The 20717-nt window shown below is 37.7% G+C and overlaps 1 protein-coding gene across 2 annotated transcripts; it reads right to left on the bottom strand.

Annotated features, from left to right (window-relative positions):
• Positions 1-5021: 5021 nt before the first annotated feature.
• Positions 5022-20297, bottom strand: LOC132649307 (estradiol 17 beta-dehydrogenase 5). Of its 2 annotated transcripts, XM_060372954.1 has the most exons (9): positions 20028-20297; positions 18026-18193; positions 15722-15838; positions 13381-13458; positions 12682-12804; positions 10699-10808; positions 10009-10174; positions 6107-6189; positions 5022-5274 (listed from the first exon to the last, which is right to left on the bottom strand). In XM_060372954.1, the coding sequence occupies exons 1-9, from the start codon at positions 20142-20144 to the stop codon at positions 5232-5234; spliced, it is 1005 nt and encodes a 334-aa protein (XP_060228937.1). In that variant the 5' UTR covers positions 20145-20297; the 3' UTR covers positions 5022-5231. The 2 variants fall into 2 exon arrangements, with proteins under 2 accessions (XP_060228937.1, XP_060228938.1); XM_060372955.1 differs by lacking the exon at positions 13381-13458 and having other exon boundaries at positions 20028-20252.
• Positions 20298-20717: the final 420 nt, after the last annotated feature.

Raw genomic sequence — 20717 nt, 5'->3', positions numbered from 1 at the left:
GTATCTGTTGAGGCTTGATTTGTGACCAACAATATGGTTTATTTTGGAGAAGGTTCCATGAGGTGCTGAAAAGGTGGTGTACTCTTTGGAGTTTGGGTGGAAATTTTTGTAGACTTCTATGAGGTCCATTTGATTGAGGCCCTCTGTAAGTGCCCTGGTTTCCCTGTTTTGCTTCTGACCGGATGACCTGTACTTTGGAGAGAGTGGAGTGTTGAAGTCTCTCACTATTAAGGTGTTTGGATCAATGTGTGATTTATGCTTTAATAATGTTTCATTTAAAAAGGTAGGTGGTCTTTTATTTGGGCATAAATTTCAAAATTATGATGTCCTCCTGTTGGTATTTTTCTATGATGAGAATGTAGTGGCCCTCCTCTTCTTTTTTGATTAATTTTGGTTGAAAGTCTCTTTTATTAGATATTAGGATAGCTACCCCAGCTTGTTTTCTGGGTCCATTTGCTTGAAAAAAACAATTTTCCAGCCCTTTACTCTGTGGTAGTATTTATCATTTTTGCATAAGTGTGTTTATTGGACGCAGCAGAATGTTGGATCCTGTTTCCACATCCATTCTCTTAGTCTGTGTTTTTATTGGAGAGTTGAGACCATTGATGTTGATAGATAATAGAGACCAATAAACATTAGTTCCTTTCATTGTGGAGTTGGTGGTCTCACTGTGATTCATTGTTTGTTTTTTTCTCTTAATTTTTGGTGGAAATTTTTTGTATCCTATAATTTCTTTGGTCTAGTTGTTTTCATTGGATTCGAGTTTTCCTTCTAGTATCTTCTGTAGGCTGGGTTGCTGTGAAGACATTGCTTAAATTTAGTTTTATCATGTAATATTTTGTTTTCTCCATCTATTTTGATTGAAAACTTTGTCGGGTATAGTAGTCTGGGTTAGCATCTGTGTTCCCTTAAAGACTGTATGACCTCTGCCCAGGCCCTTCTGGCTTTCATAGATTCTGATGAGAAGTCTGGTGAGATTCTGATTGGTCTACCTTCATATGTTACCTGACCTTTTTCCCTTGCTGCCTTTAATAGCTTTTCTTTGTTTTGTAGGTTTAGTGTTTTGACTATAATGTTACATGAAGTATTTCTTTTCTGGTTTAGTCTATTTGGTGTTCTGTAGGCTTCTTGTATGTTTATGGACATCTCTTTCTTTAAGTTGGGCAACTTTTCTTCTATGACTTTCTTAAAAATATTTTCCGGGTCTGAGCAGTCTGCCCAGTATGACTCATGGCTAATGCCCCGGTGGTAGCTCCAACAGCCGCCAATGAGTTGGCAGTAACAATGGTGGCTGTAGTTCCAAGAACCCTTTTCTGTCTGAAGAGAGTCATAGCGTGAGGGGCATCAACGGGCACAGGCACCCTATGAGGCATGCGAGTAACCAGGGCATACCTAAATTTACTAGCATTCCAGCATTGGGCAAAAAAGCAAGTATCATTACCACAATTACTTGGCTCTATGTGGCTAATAATGAATAAAAATGGGGGATATAGACAAACAGGTGTGGGCTTATAGGAAATATTATGAGAAGCCTTAACCACCTCGTTGAAACATCCTGCGTCAGTTCTAGAACTAGCAGTGGTGGTGTCCGAGGTCTGAGTAGGTTCAGGAGACCATTGCCCCCAGGGGCAAGACGTGCTCCATGCCAATTGACTAACTCCATGTTTTCCTCCACTTTTGAAAGTCATTTAAGGTTCTTAAATTATTTTTTTGCTTTTTTTTTAAATTTTTCATCAATTACACTTTATTCATTCTGCATGCCCCCATAAGCCCCTCCTCCTCCCAGTCCCACCCTCCCTCCTCCCTCTGCTTGCATGCCACTCCCCAAGTCCACTAATAGGGGAGGTTCTCCTCTCCTTTCTGATCTTAGTCTGTCAGTTCACATCAAAAGTGGCTGCATTGTCCTCTACTATGGCCTGGTAAGGCTGCTCCCCCCCACAGGGAGGTGATCAAAGAGCAGGCCAATCAGATTATGTCAGAGGCAGTCCCTCTTCACATTACTATGTAACCCAATTTGACTCTGAACTGCCCTGGGCTACATCTGTACAGGGGTTCTGGGTTATCTCCATGAATAGTCCTTGGTTAGAGTATGAGTCTCTGGGAAGTTCCCTGTGTTCAAATTTTCTTGTTCTGTTGCTCTCCTTGTGAAGACCCTGTCCTCTCCAGCTCTTACTATTTCCCAGTTCTTACCTAAAATTCCGTTCACCTGCCCAACAGTTGCCCATCAGGCTCAGCATCTGCTTTGATAGTCTGAAGGGCAGAGGCTTTCAGAGGCCCTCTGTGGTAGGTTCCTAGGTTGTTTCCTGTTTTCTTCTTCTTCTGATGTCCATCCTCTTTGCCTTTCCAGATGGGGATTGGACATTTTAGTTAGGGTCCACGCTCATGCCTTAGTTGTACATAAAGGAATTAATGCTCAACTAAAAGGAAGCTTGATGGTGTTCAATCAGAGGTTTGACCTCGTGCAGGAGCAAATTGATACCCTATGGCAAATCGCTCAACTTGGCTGTCAATCAAAATATGCTGGACTTTGAGTCACTAGCATATAACATGAGAATTTTTCCTGTGCTGCAAATCTGTCTAAACAATTGTCGAGCTATATTTTAGGTAATTGGACTGGAGAATTCGATACTACGATGGAGCAGCTGAGAGTGGCCATTGTCACAGTAAATTCTACCAGAGTGGACGCAGGACTAGCCACAGGATTATCATCATAGATTGCTGCAGCCATGAATCATCTGAAGGAATGGGCGGGCATGGGAGCGTTAGCAGGCCTTCTGGTGTTGGTCTCTTTGGTTTGCCTGTGGTATATATGCAAGATTAGAGTCTCACAACAGTGTGATGCAGCCATGATCATTCAGGCCTTTACAGCCATTGAAGCAGGACATTCTCCCCAAGCATGGTTGGATACCATAAAAAGCTAAAATGTTACGCTCAGGATGCGAGGCTAAGCACTGCACTCAGGGTCAGCCGCTTTGGACCCAGAGAAGAGCATGTCTGGTTGCATGCGGGTTGATGCCCCAGGTCCCGCTTCTGAGAAAAAGGTATCAGACGGGTCTGATGCTCTTTGGGTGTATGACACCTAAATGAACATCGGTACAAAGTCCCAATTTCTAATATCAGAGATCAGACCTCTACTCTTGCCTGATGCGTCTAAAACAAAAAGGGGGAACTGTAGAGAGCTGCAGAATGCTGTGCCTTAAAGATGGAGCTGGTTTCCACCTTCCACCTTCCCGATGGTGAGTGCTCTCTGTCATGAACAATTCCACATTTGGCTAAGGCTGAGGATCTGGCTTGCTTCCATGTATGTGAACCTATCTGCATTGCCCACGTGGCATGCCTGGGTTGGCTACTCAGAGGCTATTTAAGCTGTGGGCTGGCTTTCCCCAGGGTCAGATGATTGTTCAAGGTTCCTGAATAAACTGCATTGAAAAAATAAATAAATAAATAAATAAATTTGATCTTTGCCCTAAATATATATATATATATATATATATATATATATATATATATATATATATATACATTTTCCGGTCCTTGGAGACTGGAGTCATCTTTTTAATCTATTCTTATTATTCTTAGATTTTGTCTTTTCATGACATCCTTGATTTCTTGGATGTTTTGTGTTTGGGACTTTTCTGATTTTACTTTTCTTTGAGGGAGGAATCAATTTCAGCAAGGCATCTTCAGCACCTGAGATTCTCTCTTCCATCTCTTGTATTCTATTGGTGAATCACAAAGGTAAGCCTTTGTGATTCCTGATCTTTTCTCTAAGTTCTCCAGTTCCAGGATTTTCTCTGTTTGTGTTTTCTTTATAGATTCTAATTCTGTTTTCATGTTTTGCTTCATGAAATTCTGTTTTCATGTTTTGCTTCCTTCATTTAAGTGAATGTGTTTCCTATGTTTTTATTAGTTTCCTCTCTCTATTTCTCTAATTGTTCCTGTATGTGGGCAGTTATAGTCTTCTGTATTTCTTTTAGAGCTCTGCTTATTTCCTCTTTATGTTTCCTTAATAACTGCATAAGCATAGCTTTAAAGTCATTTTCCTGTGTTTTCACGACTGAATTAAAATATCTATTGATTTTGGGGGATGCTGAAGGGACCATGGTGTCTTGATTTTTGTTGGGTGAGTTCTTACGCCTACCTTTGGCCATCTGCTGATATGTGATCTTCACTGTTCTTTCCTTGAGTCTGAACTTCAGACTGGAACTGTCTTTTTCTGGTGTCTGAAGAATTCTTCAGGAATATCAGGGAGGTCCAGCAACTCTAAATTAGATAGACCATAAAGCTCCTGGTTTGTTATATATTTATTATTTCATTGCTTTCATTATCCTCTGAAGTTTAGGGTTTCCTTTTGTTCATGTAAGCTGATTTGACACATTCGAGAAAAAAAAAAAAACTCTTGAAAAATGGGTTTCAATAAGTTGACAAATTCAAAAAACTTAAAAATGACATTAAATAGTTTAAATAAGGGTTCCTACACATGATTGCTTTTCCTGGGCACATTCTGGTCTCTGGATTTGATGTAAATCACTAGACTGAGGGTATACTGAATGCAACTCACACTTTTATTAGGTATGCTTTCCAAAGGTTATTGATCTATATTTTCCAAGAAGAGATTTGCTCAGCATGTCTTTCCTAGATCTTTCCTTCATCAGAGTCTATGTTCCTTGAAGGGTGGTTTCCCCTCATCTCCCATCAACCCTTTCACAAGGATACTTCAATGTCTAGGTTCCTGGAGAAACACTGAGATTCAAGCTCACCTTTCCTATGTATGGTTCACTTTCTCTACTACACAAAATATGCTTCCTTATTCCTTGCTATGCTAGAGAGAAACCTATTAATAAATATTTGCTAACTCTTACTTCCAAGATAATGATAATTCCATTCACCATCACAGATATATAGGTAAAATGTCTTTTATGATTGTGTCCCCTGCACATATGTTTCTAAGCAAATTTTTGGGACCGAACTGGGTCAGGAGAAAGTAAAAATTGTGAATAATAAACACTAGCACAGATAAATGCTGAAGAAAATTATTCTTTTATTTCTAATCAGAAGGAAGAAATATTTACTTCTTTTGTTTGCTTGCCTGTGACTCAGATTCCCAGAGCCAGAATTGTTCAGAAGTATGGCTCAAGGTGACATATAGAGTCATCACCATTTGAACAGCCCTGCTCATTACCATTCATATGCAGTGACTTCTAACACAAGGCATGACACAGGCCTTCATGTTAGTATTCATCCCCAAATGGAAAATCAGGGTGGCCTTTAAAGCTAGAAAGACAAATAGAACATATTAGTTTTGAGTTACTCCTCTGAAGTTTTTCTTAGTGTAAAAATACAAAAATTGATATGCTAGCAATTCATAGTCTACCTTAAGCATTGTTTTATAAATGATTAAACAAAAACTAAATAGTTCATATCATGCTTCCTTCCCTATGACTTAAACACACGCACACACACACACACACCAAAAACAAAAACAGAGATTCAAATGGTCAAATATATATCTATCAAAAAATAAACAAAAAAGATAATCAGTTCTTTAAATTTCAATGAAAACAGATTACCTTGCTTTGAAAAGAACAAACCTCTGCACACCAAAGCTACACACTCTGTGCTAAGAAATACTTCAGTGTGGTATAGACACATGGTTTCAATTTCATTTCAGCTTCCTTAATTGATCTATTACTCGTTAGCTGTCTTCTACATACACTATACTAGTGTTGATTCAGAACTAGAAATAATGTTAGAGATATGGATGAGTGGAGAACATACTTTCAGTGCAAATATGTGATATGAGTTGGATTCTCAGGACCCATATAAATCTTTCAACACTGATGACACAGAGCTTTCCATAAAATAGGATTTGCACAGTAACCTTGGTAGTAGCTCATTCTGAGCCATGGGGCACTCCTCCTGTTCTGTTGCAGAGGACAGAATTCACAAAAGGCCAGAAATATTTGCTAAAGCTTTTGTCTCTTCCCTGATATAACATGTCCTCTGGATTTTTTGCTTCAGTAAAAAGAACTACTAAAAATGATGTTATATTTACCTTGTAAAAAAAAAAAGAGTTGAGTAAAACACATTTACTGAAATTACTTACTCAGAAGCAGCTATGTATCGGATATTTTTATTCAGGCCATCAAGGACGTTCATGTCCTCTGGAGTCAACTGAAATTCAAAGACCTGTCACACAAATAGAAACTGCATTGTTAAATTTACCTGGCATATTTGCCAGTCTATCAATTCCAAGTGCTAAACACTGAAAAGATAAAATGTTTAATGTATTCAAGAAATCAAGAAAGCAAAAACATATTCATCAAAACATTTAAGTAAATTGGAAACTGAGAAGCCAGTCTGCTTCCTTTGAACAAAGGGTCTAGGTCCTCTCCATGCATGGTCCTTAGATGGAGTATTGGTCTTTGCAGGCCCCCCTGGGCCCAGGTATTTTTTGCTCTACTGTTCTCCTTGTGGAGTTTCTTTCCCCTCCAGGTCTTTCAGTCTCCCTCTTCCTCCATAAGGCTTCCAAGTGGCTTCTCTAGTAAGGGGAACAGGGGCTGTCTCTGACATGAATTCAGTGGCTAACTCTTTGATCACCTCCCCCTGGGAAGAAGTGTGTAGCCTTCCCAGGCCACAGAAGAAGATGATACAGCCAGCCTTGATGAGACCTGATAAGCTAGGATCAGTAGAAAGCAAGGAGGTCTTCCCCTATAGGGGTTCTAGGTAAAGGGCATGAGGGAGGAGAGGGAGAGTGGGTGGGACAGAGAGGAGACAAGGGAGGGGGAGGGGGCTACAGTGAGGATACAAAGTGAATAAATTGTAATAAAGAACTATATAAATAAAAATTTTACAAGGTTTTCCAACAACAACAACAAAACATTTAAGTAAGTGATGAATGCCAGGTGTGAAAATTCTGGAAATTAATTCCTGAATTGAAATGTCACTCTCACACACAAATGCATTAACAAATAACCTGAAGAAGTAGAAACAAATACACTATGATGCCAAATATGACAGTAATTATGATTCTAAAAGGTCCTAAACCAACTAAGCAGTCGTTTAAATGTTTAATGTAATTCAGTAATTTTCATTGATAAATTTATGATTTGAAATTAAATTTTTTATACAATATTTCTGGTCATGTTTTACCATCTCCCAACTCCTTCTAGAATGCTCTCCCCTGCCTACCTCCGAATTTCATCTTTTTAATAGATAAATAAATAAATAAAAGATCAAAATAAACTAAAGATAAATAAGACAAAATATATCAACACAAAATGAATCACATCTCAGAAAAAAGATATTGAGTTCATTTTATGTTGGTCAACTACTCCTGAGCATGGGGCCTGCCCTGGAGTGTAGGTGATTCACTCAGTGACAGTCATTGAAGAAAACTGATTTTCTCTTTTTCAGCAGTTATCAGTTGCACAAAGCTTCTGACTGGTTAGGAGTGGGGCTTTGTGTCCACTTTCCCATTTTAATTCTGAAGGGTTGTTTTTTTGGTTGGTTTTCTTGTATTTGGCCTAGACTTGCAGATCTTTCACATGCTGCCACAGTCTCTGTAAATTCATAGATATATGGATTCATATACATATAACAGCCCAATTGTGTCCGGAATATGGCAAAAAGTGACTCATAATGACATATTTCTGTGCCCATAGATCAGAGCATCATTCAGCCCTCATGGGAGAAGCTTCTTCTTGAAGTAGTTAGTAATTATCATAAGACCCAGACTTATAAAGTGTGCAGACAGTAAAAGACTTAGGGCACGGAAGCCTACATGACAGCATCTTCTTTGAACCCCTCCCCTCAAGGTTCAGGACTCTCTGTGAAGGACAAGGCAGAAAGATTGTCAGAGGAAGAAGTGCTGGCTGACTCTAATTAAACAGTATCATTGACACATGTTTTTGTCTAAAACATAAGCAAGTAGAATATAAAAATGTCATTTAAATGTACTTCAAAGTAAGACTTCTACAAATATTAATAATTAATCTTCAGAGAAGTGTCATCAAGAAAATCGCTTTATATAAAGTGTGGTCAACTTAATAAAAAGGACCATCTCCTATTGTTGACAAATGGAAACAAATGGCTCATGAAACCAAAAGTTCTCTGAATAATAATGCCAAGAGAAAATGTCTAAAATTACCTTTAAATTAATTGTGTTAGGCCGAGTATGGTGGCACATGCTTGTAATTTCAGCACTCACAGAGGCAGAGGGAGGCAGATCTCTGTGAGTTTGAGGCCAGCCTGGTCAACAAAGCAAGTCCAGGACAGACAAGGCCACACAGAAAAACCTTGTCTTGAAAAGAATAATAATAACAATAATATTAAATAACAGACCCATCTTGCAAAATTCGGGTTTTTTTTGCACATTTGGAAGCTACTAAAATAATAAAAGAAAGTTATCAGTAATAAAATATGCTTTTATGACTCAATAATAAAGAACAGAATAAATACAAAATCCTTGGTTTGTAACTTCTAGAAGTTGGCAAGGCATTAAGAAAACCACTTCAGTGAATGGAAATTTCTATTATCATTGTGGATGGAACACCTCAGTACTGCCAAAAAGCTATTGTCTGCAAAATAATAAACAACTTCAATGCAATATCATTCTTGTCAAACAAATCCTTACTCTGAGCGGAAACTAGCAAACTGATCAGAAGTTCTTATAATAGAATAATCCATAAAGGATAAAATGAGAGTTAGGATATCTGAAAGATGGACTTTTTAAACAAAGGAAAATGCATTAATTGGTGATAGGAGTAACTACAGAAATGGGCTCATTGATAATAAATTTTTGTCCTAGTGTATGTTGTATTCAGTGTTTGAAATTATACAAGTATAATTCTGATGAACTTAAAGATAAGCTGGAAAGGATAGAGAGAGATGATTTTGAAGATACTGGAGAAGAAGTTGGATGTGTTTCACACAGGAAAGTGTAACACCATTTAATAAAAAAAGAAAGCCAAGAAGAATCTGAATAATGTAGAGAAGGGATCATGATGGTGTTTAAAATAATGGGGAAAATATAGATTCGGGAATGAGGTATTTCAACAGAAGCAAAATGGAAGACCAATTACTTTACAGAATACAAAATGATATAGACAGACCACAAGAACATCTCCACCTCCATGTGTCTTCAGTAATTTAGAGCTGGTGTTATTAGGATGTGGAAGAAATTGTTGCTGCATATCTTAGGGACTCAGTTATATTTAGAAGAAGGAATGGTGTGGCTGATATTAAGATTAGACATGAAAAGAAACTCTATAGACTTCAGAAACTACCTGGAGATTATACAAGGTGATCAGCAGGAGGATAACAATACTGGGAGGAGAAACCAGCTCATCTAAGAACAGTGCTATCTGTATCCTGGAGCAGACATCTCACTGTTCATCAAATACACAGGCAACTTCACTACAAAACAGGAAAGAGCCTGGCCAAGAATAGAACAACCTGACTCAGATCGATCAATCTACACATATCTCTAACCTTAAACTAATGAACTGATAAGTGACTTTTCATGAAGACTTTGTAAGTAGGGGTGGGTAGATTTTAGCATGATCAGTGGCATGCCATTAATGATCCCTTATTTGAATTGAGCAGACAAGCACTCTCAAAGGAGCCAAGATGTGAAAAACCAGTTGACAGGAAATACATTCAAACTGAATATTTCCTGACTATTAACATGTAAGTCTGCACAGGAAAATACAAAGTGAACCACATGTAATTTGAAGAATGAAACTCTCCTACTCTCAGTGGCCTTGGTTCAGAAAATGAAGAAAAGAGCATCCACTCACTTAAGGGTAAGTTACCAATGAGAGGCTAGATAAAAATCTAACTGTAATAAGTGTGGTCTCTGCAGAACAGGATTTAAGCCCTCCAGAGATGCCCTTAGAGCATGGACGCACAGGAAATGTAAAGGATACTGGCTTGGGTTATAGGACTAACAACAAGGTACACAGGACAATTCTGTGTAGATCCATAAAATCCACAGCATCTCATCACCTGCATATTCTCTTTTATCCTCTGTTCAGTGAAACTCTTGGCCAGGACCACAACCCCACGCTGCAGTTGGTAGCGAAGGGCAATCAGGGCTGGAGTTCGCTTGTATTTTTTTGCCATGGAACCAAGGACTGGGTCATCCAAAAGAATGGGGGAGGTCTGGTCCACCCTACAAGAAAGAAAGGAATGTTAAATTCCTTCTCCCAAATATTTAGTTTGTTAGAAGACCTTTAATACATCTAATACAGGTTGATATATAGGTCAGTGTTTTCCAAATTAAATGCATAGAATTATAAAGCCATTATGATTTTTTTTTACTCTCCCTGTAATGAAACTTCTTCCTGTTTTCAGTTCATGTTCAGAATGAAGTATAAAAAATGGTGTTGTAGCCAGGCATGTTGGTGCACACTTGTAATCCCAGCACTCAGGGAGGCAGAGGCAGGTAGATCTCTGTGAGTTCGAGGCTAGCCTGGTCTACAAAGTGAGTCCAGGACAGCCAAGGCTACACATAGAAACTCTGTCTTCAAAGCAAAAAGAAAGAAAGAAAGAAAGAAAGAAAGAAAGAAAGAAAGAAAGAAAGAAGAGAAAAACAACAAAAGCAAAGCAAAGCAAACAAACAAAAAACTGTGTTGTAAGATTTTTTTTTAATTATTCACTATTTTCCTTTGGTTTGTTTCTCATTGTCTATATTACCATTGTTTTTCACGATGGCTTCCCAGAGCACTGTAAGCAACCAGAACAATGTCTTTTGACTTGCAGAAATCCAGAAGTTTTCCCTGGTTGAGATAAGGATGGCATTCTACCTATAGATGGATGAAATAGAAATATACAAAAATCATATAAAATTCCACATTCAATGTAAAGAAGAAATGTTAAAAATATTAAAAGGTGAGTTAGTTTAGCCCACGTGATGAACTCTGAATTGAATATGTCACTATCAGGCCTGGTGTGGTGACTCATCCCTATAACCCAGCATTTTAGGAGGCTGAAGTAGGAAGGTTGCAATAAACTTGAGGCCATTCTAGGTTCTAATAAGCTTCAGGCAAACATGAGCTACAGAGAGAGACTGTGTCTTCAAAAACAAACAAACAAAAATACCCAGCAGAATATGAGGAAGAAAGAAAAAGATGAGGGAAAAAGAAAAAATATAAATGTCTTCATAGTAAGATACACTTTATATTTTTGTGTATTTTGTGGAGAGGTTGATGCTTGTGTGCATATCACAATGAATGTTTAATAATCAAAAGACCACATGTGTGAGTACCAGGAATGAAAGGGCGTGAAGAAAAGACACTTCACCAACTGAGCTGGCTTGGAAGTTCCTTGATTAGATAATTTAATTGTTTTATATTCATTCCACACAGTGAGCAATTTCACTTACATTTCCATAAGGTATGTTACATATTTTGAGCATATTTATCCTTCATCTGCTTCCTCCTCCTCACCCATTACTCCCATTAATGGCTCCAGATTCACAGCTAAAATCAGTACTTATATTGCAGGGAACAGAGAAGTAACATTCCTGAGGTGAGTGAGCTTTATATACTGCTTGATGAAGCAAATATATGTTTTTCCTTTGGTGAGTCATGACTGATTCTACATGTAGGACTGTATTTTGATTATTTAAACAAAAAAAAAACCCTAAAACTACAATTGATAGTTATCCATAAAGGAAAGAAAAAAAACCCCAGAAAAACCAAACAAAATAAAATAGTTGTGTGAACGTCCTAATAGCTTCATTTACTCATATCTCCACATTAAGGGGAAAAATAAGAAAAATCAATTCCAATACATGCAATAAATAAATAAATTATTTATTTGTAAAGCCCAAAAAGAACCACAGGCAACTAAGGAATTCTGAGAGTAGGAGAAATAGGCTTCTCCTGTGCATTGCATGCCAAACGAACACTCTTTACAACATACAAGTAACATTACACAGACTAAGCAGGCTGTACTTATTAATTTACATATACATATGTGTATGTTCAAACACACACACATATGTGTGTATAGAACAATAATCAAAAAAAGTTTTATGAACTGAATTTGAAAGAGATAAAGTTGGGTATATGAAAGGATTTGTAGGAAAGAAAGGAAATGGAAGATGTAAGTGAAAAACACACATAAAAAGCAAAGATCATACCCCCAGTCATTGCCAATCACTATAGTAGCTTTCATTCTCAAAACACTGATTATGGAGACCATTAAACTTTACTCTGCCTTGTCAGAATAATTTTACTAAACTAAATTTTTCAAAGAATGTCTCAGGTAAGAAATGTCAGTAAAGTAATTAAAAATTAAATATGATTCCCAAACCACAAATAAATGATTAACTTAGAGAAAAGTCATTGATGGATACTCAAATATGACATGAAAAATTGGTAGTGACACATATACCAAAAATGAGGATGATTTAGATGACAGTTTATGGTAAAGAAACTTTACTATTTCCCTTAATGTTACTGAAAAATGAACTGGGGGCAAAGTGTGGACACAACAAATGTGCTTTCATGCTTTACTTGATTGCAGAAACCAGAGAAATTGAAGGATGTTGATGAAGAATGTAACCTCTAAGCTTCACTCAAAGTTTTTAGTGTTATTCTTCTCCCCAATTGGTACCTGCAGCAGCCAGAAGAAGAAAGGAATGAAAAAAGGTGAGTGGCTGAGAATCCCCACCTGGTTGCACACAGGCTTGTACTTGAGCCCAGGCTTGTTCAGGATTTTCTCCAGCTGCCTGCGGTTGAAGTTGGACACCCCGATGGACTTGGTCAAACCTGCATCCTTACACTTCTCCATGGCCTAGGGAGGAAAAATATGCCAAAATATAAACTAATGTAATTGAAAAATCTAGGGGCTGGAGAAATGGTTTGAGGGTTAAGAGCACTGGCTGCTCTTCCAAAGGTCTGGGTTCAATACCCACTACCTGCATGGTGGCTTACAACTATCTGTAACTCTAATTCCATGGGATCTCACAGAGACATATCTCACACAGGCATGTGGGCAATCACCAATGAACATAAAACAGAAATAGTTAAATTATTAAATGAAAAACTATAATGCTAGAAGGAACACTGTAAGGAAACAAAAATTAAACCTCCTGGCATTACTTCTTAGTAAAAATGAGAACAGTAAGGAAAATGATAGTATCAACTATCAAGAGGACCCTGAGCTATCTTTAGTTAGACTCATTATCATCATTTTAGGCAAACACCCCTTCATTTCTATTACATCACAGTCATGCATGGTCCCCAAATCTTAAGCCCTTATAAAAACCATTAGTTTTTACAACATAGATTCACACCTTGCTCTCTCAAATTCTGACCCTCCACACCCTCTCTGCACTTCTGGGGTGTGCTCTCTAATCCAAGTACTCACTTCCCAGGTGGCACAGAAATCCACTGTGTCAAGGATGAACTTGCCATCCTCATTTCTTGGAAAATAATTCTCTCCTGGCTGGTAGAGAGACAAATGTTAAAGTAATCGCTCAACAAATGCATTTCCTCACATTAACAAAGCTCACTGAGAAAGACCGAGCTGTAAATAGAACTCAGCAGCAGATGTGTGAATCATATACTGCATTTAACAGTTGGCATATGTTTTCAATGTAGAGTTGTAAAGAATAAAGAAAGTCCTTCTGTGCCATAGTGTTTTTTATTTTTGTAATTTTTATTAACTAGTTTATTCACTTTGTATCCCCCCTGCACCTTTCTCCCTCCTCCCATCCCAATCCCACCCTCCCTTCCCCACCCGTGTCCCTCTCCCAGTCCACTGAAAAGGGAGGTCCTCCTCCCCTTTCCTCTGATCCTAGTGTTTTTTAATTTAATTTTTAATAACTTAATAAATTACTTCAAGGTACTTAGACTATCTTAATTTAACTTTAATTTCTATTCATTGTCACTTTCACTTAGGAATTTGGCAAGAATATGGCAGTGATTTCCACCATGAACAAACTCCATTATTGGCCCATGGCAAACAATCAGTCTTCCACACACTTGTGGGTGCTTCAGACCTAGCAAGTAAACAAATGGTGAGAAGACAGGTTTGCTTGGTTTTGTTTCATTGTTTTCTTTCTCTGTATGTGTGTATGGCTTTGTGTCTCTGTGTCTGTATATATCACAACCATGAAAGAGCAGACAAAGGCCAAAAGAAGGAGTAAAGTCCCCTGGAGCTGGAGCTACAGGCAATTATGAGCTACCTGAAGTGGGAGCTGGAAACTGAACTTATGTCCTCAGCAAGACCATAAAGTGCTCTTACCCACTGAGCCATCTCTCCAACCTTAGACTGCTCTATTTTAAAAACTACTTAGTTGATGTGAAGTACAAAGAAGCCAACACATATCAAAGAACTAGAATTTCAAACTATATCAAGGGTAAATATGTCACCAATAGAATTGACTGGAATAAAAACTAAGCAAATATGGAGATGGAGAGATTGCTCAAAGGTTAAGAGCATTTGCTGTCCTGCCAAAGGACACAGGTCCAATTTTCAGTACCCATGTGGCAGCTCATAACTGTTTATAACTCTTATCCCAGAGGATTCAATTCCATCTTCTTTGCTCATGGAATAAACACAGGCATGGTACAAAACACACATGCATACCAAACACTCACATATATAAAACAAAAACAACTTTTAAGAACCTTAAGCAAGATGGGGGATCCTCCAGGGGGTCTATGGGAGTGACCCTAACTGAGACTCCTAGCAGTGGGAGATAAAGAGCCTGAAGTTGCCACCACCTATAGCCAGGTTAGACTTCTAATAGATGGAGGAAGATACCAACCCATCCATAAAATTTTCAACCAAATATTTGTCCTGCCTACAAGAAGTGTAGCAGAGATTGAGGGAAAGGCCAACCAATGATAGGCCCAACTAGAAACTCACCCATGGGACAGAGCCAACCCCCGACACTATTAATAGTATTTTGGTATAATTGCAGACAAGAGCCTATCATAACTGTCTACTGAGAGGCTTCATCTAGCAAATGAAACAAACAAACAAACAAACAAACAAAAAAAAACAACAACAGAGAAACAGGAGCAGAAACTCACAGACGAACAATGGGTCAAGCTCAGAAGAGTGGGAGGAAGGACCAAGGAGTCACAGGGGTCAAGGACACCACAAGAAGATCTGCAGAGTAAACTAACCTGGCATAAAGGGGCTTCACAGAGACTGAACCTCCAACCCTAGTCCCTCTATCTATGTAGCAGATGTGCAGCTTGGTCATCATGTGAGTCCCCTAACATTTAGAGTGAGACTCTCACTGATTCTGTTGCCTGCATTTGGATCCCTTGGAATGCCTTGTCTGGCCTCAGTGGGAGAGGATACACTTAGTCCTGCTGTGATTTGATATGCCAGTGTGGGTTGGTACCTATGAGGAACCTCTCCTTCTCTGAGGAGAAGGAGAGGAGGAATAAGGGAGAGGAGTAGGAGGGTGGGACAGGGAGGAGAGGAAAGGGGAGATTGCTATCAGGCTGTAAAGTGATTTAATTAAGTAATTAATTAATAAAAAAACTAAGCAAATTTTTAGTAATACATAGGTCAGGAATTGAAAAGCAGAGACATCTTTAAGACTATTTAAAGTACCACACTATTCATGGCTTAGACTTTTCATTTATATAATCCTATCAACTCTTTGTGTAAAACATTTGAAGTATTTTTGAAAATTAAATGCTAACATTAGAGATGATTTTTTTTTTTGGTGATTAAAACTACATACCATCAGAGATGTTGGAAAATGTATGAGGTACAGGTCCACATACTCCAACTGGAGTTTCTTCAGTGACTGTTCCAAGCAAACTTGCACCAGTTCTGGACGATGAAAAGTAACCCAAAGCTACAACAATTAAAAACATGGAACTGACATCAAATTTCAGGAGTTTGCTCAGTATTACTTTACTAACACAGAGAATAGTGTGACATTGCCAATTGTGGGAGAAAAAAAATCATTTTTCTTTTGAATTTTTTCTGTCCAATAAAGCCATGAACTTTCCTAAATATTTATTTTTTGTGAGTTATTCTAGAAAACTACTCAAGTCTCAAAACTTTCATCAAGTAATAATAGTTTACCATCAACATTATATTTCATAATGTATAAAAGACTTAAAGAGTCTAATATACTATTACTATTCATACATATAATTTATTATGATGTGTTGTGTTTGGTTAATGTATATGTAAAAACTCTTACCTCACCCTGAACTACTGTTTACAATGTAAATAATCTCACTACCCCTGTCTGAGTATCTTGGGGATGTCCCAGGCTTTCCAAGAATACTATGGGAAAAGCCACTTTACTAAAAAACAGCAGCAATGAAGGAATTGTTCTCTACAATATAATGCTTTGTGCTCCTCTAGGTCTAAATGGCCATTTGAACTCTTTCTAGAATAACAAAGTGTATTACCAGCAGCAAAATTGGGTGGCCTGCATTTTCTGACTCTGAATTCTTGGTTGGTGTTAACTTTAAGTCATGAGTCTTTTTAGTAAAATGGCTAAGGTAGCAATGATTGATTGCCATGTGTGCTTTCAAGCTTCACTAACTTTCACAGGAACAGGAAACAATGCAGCTATGTCTATATAGAGAGAAGCTGAATCAAAGTGTACAAACTTAAAATAACTCATGGAGAGTTAGAGATGTGTTAGCCAGAGAGTACTTGCCCCTCTTATAGATAACCCATACTTGGCTTCCCAGTACCCACACATCATAGCTCACAATCTTCTTTAACTCTAGTTATAGAGGAACTGATGTTCCCTTCCGGTACCAGACTTACTCATGGTACACATACATCTATGTAGTCAAGACACTAATACACTTACAATAAAAAAGTAATTTTTTGAATCACACATGGGAGAAGAAAATACAAGCTATAAATTGGGTTAGGCAACTTTGCTAGTCAGGGAACTTGCATTTAGGAAGAATGTGAAATATTATTGGAGGCTAAGACTAAGATGTAGGTATTTCCAGTTTCTATGTTCCAATTTCTTTTTACTAAAGGGACATAATGAACAGTGTCTCTCCAAGGTTCTTTAAATGAGTAAGAATAATTAAAAATCAACATATTGACTTGCTCTGCCTTCTCACATTGAAATCATGTCCTCCAGTAACAACAAAAAAAATTAATATCTACTTTATTTATAAATGTGAGGCTTTAAAAAATGATGTTTTGTTTTTCATAGGAAACCACTTAGGAAAGAAACACCAAAACACAGTGATAGAACACACGATCATATGCTACATAACAAAGTTTTGGATAGCAATGAATCACAAATACAGTGGCAGTCTATGAGACTAAAAATTGAGCTGAATTATTCCCATTGCCTAGTGACTTCATAGCCAGCATAACATTGTAGCACAACATATTACTCAGCATGTTGTGGTGATGGTCCCAGTCACAGAAAAGTATGGGACCACAATTATATACAGCATCTAATAATAAATAATGATTATAACTGCTAACTTATGAATGCATTTTCATATTTTTCTAGTATTTATTTTTTATGTATGAAAACAAAATCTTTGCTAAGAAAAATAAAATTCTAATGTGGTTAACCAATCAAAACTTGGAAGAAATCATGTCTAATTTATATATCTGAATGGAAAGTACTTTGAACATCCATTTATTTCCTAGATATAGGAGAGGAAACATTACTTATATCTTATTTAACACTGAAAGTCTTCCATATAATATTGTGTCTTCTTGATGAATGAGAGAAATAGTGTTCAGAGCAATGAGAAGTTTTTATAGTACTCAGGCAATCAAAAGGGAAAAAAATAAGAGTTTTCTAGTTCATTCTGAATCAATCTCTGGTGAACTGAGACTCATAAAAGAAGATAGTTAACATTCCACTGATGAATATAAAGACACTGATGAGAAAACTAAAGCTACCAGCTTTCTTTGTGTTTAGCATTGTATGCAACAATATGAGCTAATTTGTGCATTTCACCAACATTCACTGCCCTAATCAGAGAAAGATTATTTTGACACAACACAGCCCATTCATTGCACACCATATGCCCAATACCTTTGTTGTGTAAAATATATCCTCCCTCTTCACGGTGCCATCTTCAATCTTGCTTCGGATGGCTAGTCCTACTTCCTCTTCATTTTGATACATAGCAGCAGAATCAATATGTCGGAAACCAGCTTCTATAGCTATTTTGGTGGCTTCTGTAGCCTTTCTCTTCGGTACCTAAAATCACACCCAAAAGCAGCATTTACAGATAGATACGATGTAGAAATTTAAAGAACAACAACAAGGGAAACACCTTTGTTCAGCATCTAGTATCCCTATGCCTTCTGTGAGGTGTCCATTTCCAGTGAAGAATCCAATCAAGGTTGCCTGTACCTGCCCCACTGAGTCACAATAGTAGGACACCCCAGGAACCACTTTAGTCAATTACAGATTAGTCTTTGGCATCAGGGATTTCCACTGGCACCCTAGGAACTGATATTTGCTGGAAGAATTCTTAGGTAGATGAAGCCACAAAATTTACGCAGGCAAAAGCGCATGAGACCACAGAAAGAAGAAACACTATAGATGCTTCTAGGACCCTTCTCCCAGAAAATACATCAAAGTCTCTAACACCGAATTTGCAATGATGCAAGTGTTTAAACAAAAACATTTTAGAGTCTTCATTTCTAAGATGTCCATTTGTATCTTGTTACATAAACACCCTGATATAATGTATAACAGATGACAGCATATACACACATATGAGCTCTACATTTTGCACAGGCAGTTCATGGAAAGCTTTCATTCCTATCATGAAATCAAAAGATATCAGTATTTCTAAGGATCATCTAAAGTTCAGTTTCCCAAAAGGAACTTGAGTATACAGTTGAGTAGTATGATGTAAAGTCTTTTCACACAGCCATTTTATCTGCATAACAAAAATAAAAACTATCAGCAAGATATGTATTCAAAGGCAGAAATCCATATGTAGAAAATTAAGAACACTGTACTGAAAAAAAAATTCAGGGGCACGCCCTCTTTTAAGCTACAATTTCTTAATTTTTGTGGGAATTGTGATTGAAGTTGAAATTAAGGTGTTTTTTTGTATTGTTGAATAAATTTGAATTAAAGATATAGAACGTCCTTAGGTAAAGGATGAAAAGGAAATGGAAATTTAGTAAACCTATAAGAACATTTATATTACTACATAAAATTGAAGGCAATTCAGGCAAACGTAGAATATTTTTCTCCAATATTCATTGACGTAGAGTTTCTATTCCTATTATAAAACAACATGACAAAATATAATTTGTAGAAAAAAGGGTTTATTTCATCTTATAAATCTCAGGTCACACACCATCTTTCAGGAAAGTCAAGGCAGAAATTCAAGAAACACCTGCAGGGAGCAGGTGAGGCAAAGATCATGGAGGAGTGCTGTTTACTGGCTTTTCCTTTTGGCTTGCTCTTCCTGCTTTCTGATGGAACCAAAGACTACAAAATCAGTGATGTATCATTCACAAAAGACTGGACACTTCCACTCAGTCACTGATTTAGAAAATTCCCTACAACTAGATCTTATGCAGGCATTTTCTTAATTGATGTTCTCTCCTATCAGAGGGTTTTAGCTTGTATCAAGTTGACATGAAACTAACCAGCACATGAACAAGAACAGTGCAGTTTTAAAATGAGTAAATATACAAACACACATCTCAACAGAAGAATTGCAAGTGACTGACAAGCACTTTTTAAAAACATCCTCAGTATCAGTGTTCATCAAGCAGTGCTCTCCCTAGCTTGGTTTCAGTCTTTCTGCCTAATTGCAATAGAGATGACTTAAAGAAAAAAAACAAAACAAAACAAAACAAAAAAAAAACTAGTGCCCACAATAATCTGGAAGCAAGCTTTTGGATCAGCCCCGCATGCTGAGTACTGTCTGCCAAGTACAGTAAAACAGAGGAACAGGTTAGCCCCATAGGATCACTCAAAACCAAATGACTGCACACACCATGTCAGACCCACCCATCCAAGCTCTCGTTCTGTTTGGACCCTCCAGCCCAGCTTCCACCATTACCTCTTGAGGTGCATAGGTACCAAAGCCCAGAATAGGGATGAAGTGGCCATCACTTAGTCTCACTGTCTGCTGCTTAGAATTCATGGCTTCCACTGATAGGGGCGACCTCTTCCCCATTCATCTGATCCTGTTTTATCAGGTATCTTCAGGACTGGCTGCAAAGCCCTCCTCTGTGGCCTAAAAGGACTGCTCCTCCCTTCGGGGGTGGGGAGACCAAAGAGCCAGTCATTGAGTTCCTGTTAGAAACAGTCCTTGTTCCCCTCACTTTGGGAAACCATTTGGTTACTGAGCTTGGAAAGGGGCACGGTGGAGATGAGGGAGGGAGGGAGGGACTGGGAGGGAATGAGGGATCGGGACACGGCTAGGATACAGAGTTAATAAAATGTAACTGATAAAAAAAATAATAATAAAATAAAATAATAAAAAAAAAAGAATTCATGGCTTCTCGGTCCTCCAACTAAGATGTTACCGTTTCTTCTTCTCTTGCAGGACAGCAAATAAATGATTGGCCTAGCCCCAGATTTTCTTGTAATGAATAACCAATGCAAATTGAGAAAATAAATGAAATCAGCTCTGCAACCTAAAGAGGAAACTGAAACAAGTTCATTTACTTTAAATCGTTGTGACTTATTTATTCTTATTTTATGTTTATGGGTATTTTGCGTGTATATATACATATACGCATACTTA

Source organism: Meriones unguiculatus, chromosome 19 (assembly GCF_030254825.1).
Source record: "Meriones unguiculatus strain TT.TT164.6M chromosome 19, Bangor_MerUng_6.1, whole genome shotgun sequence".
NCBI classification, from domain to species: Eukaryota; Metazoa; Chordata; class Mammalia; order Rodentia; family Muridae; genus Meriones; species Meriones unguiculatus.
This window is presented reverse-complemented; position numbering and strand designations above follow the sequence as displayed.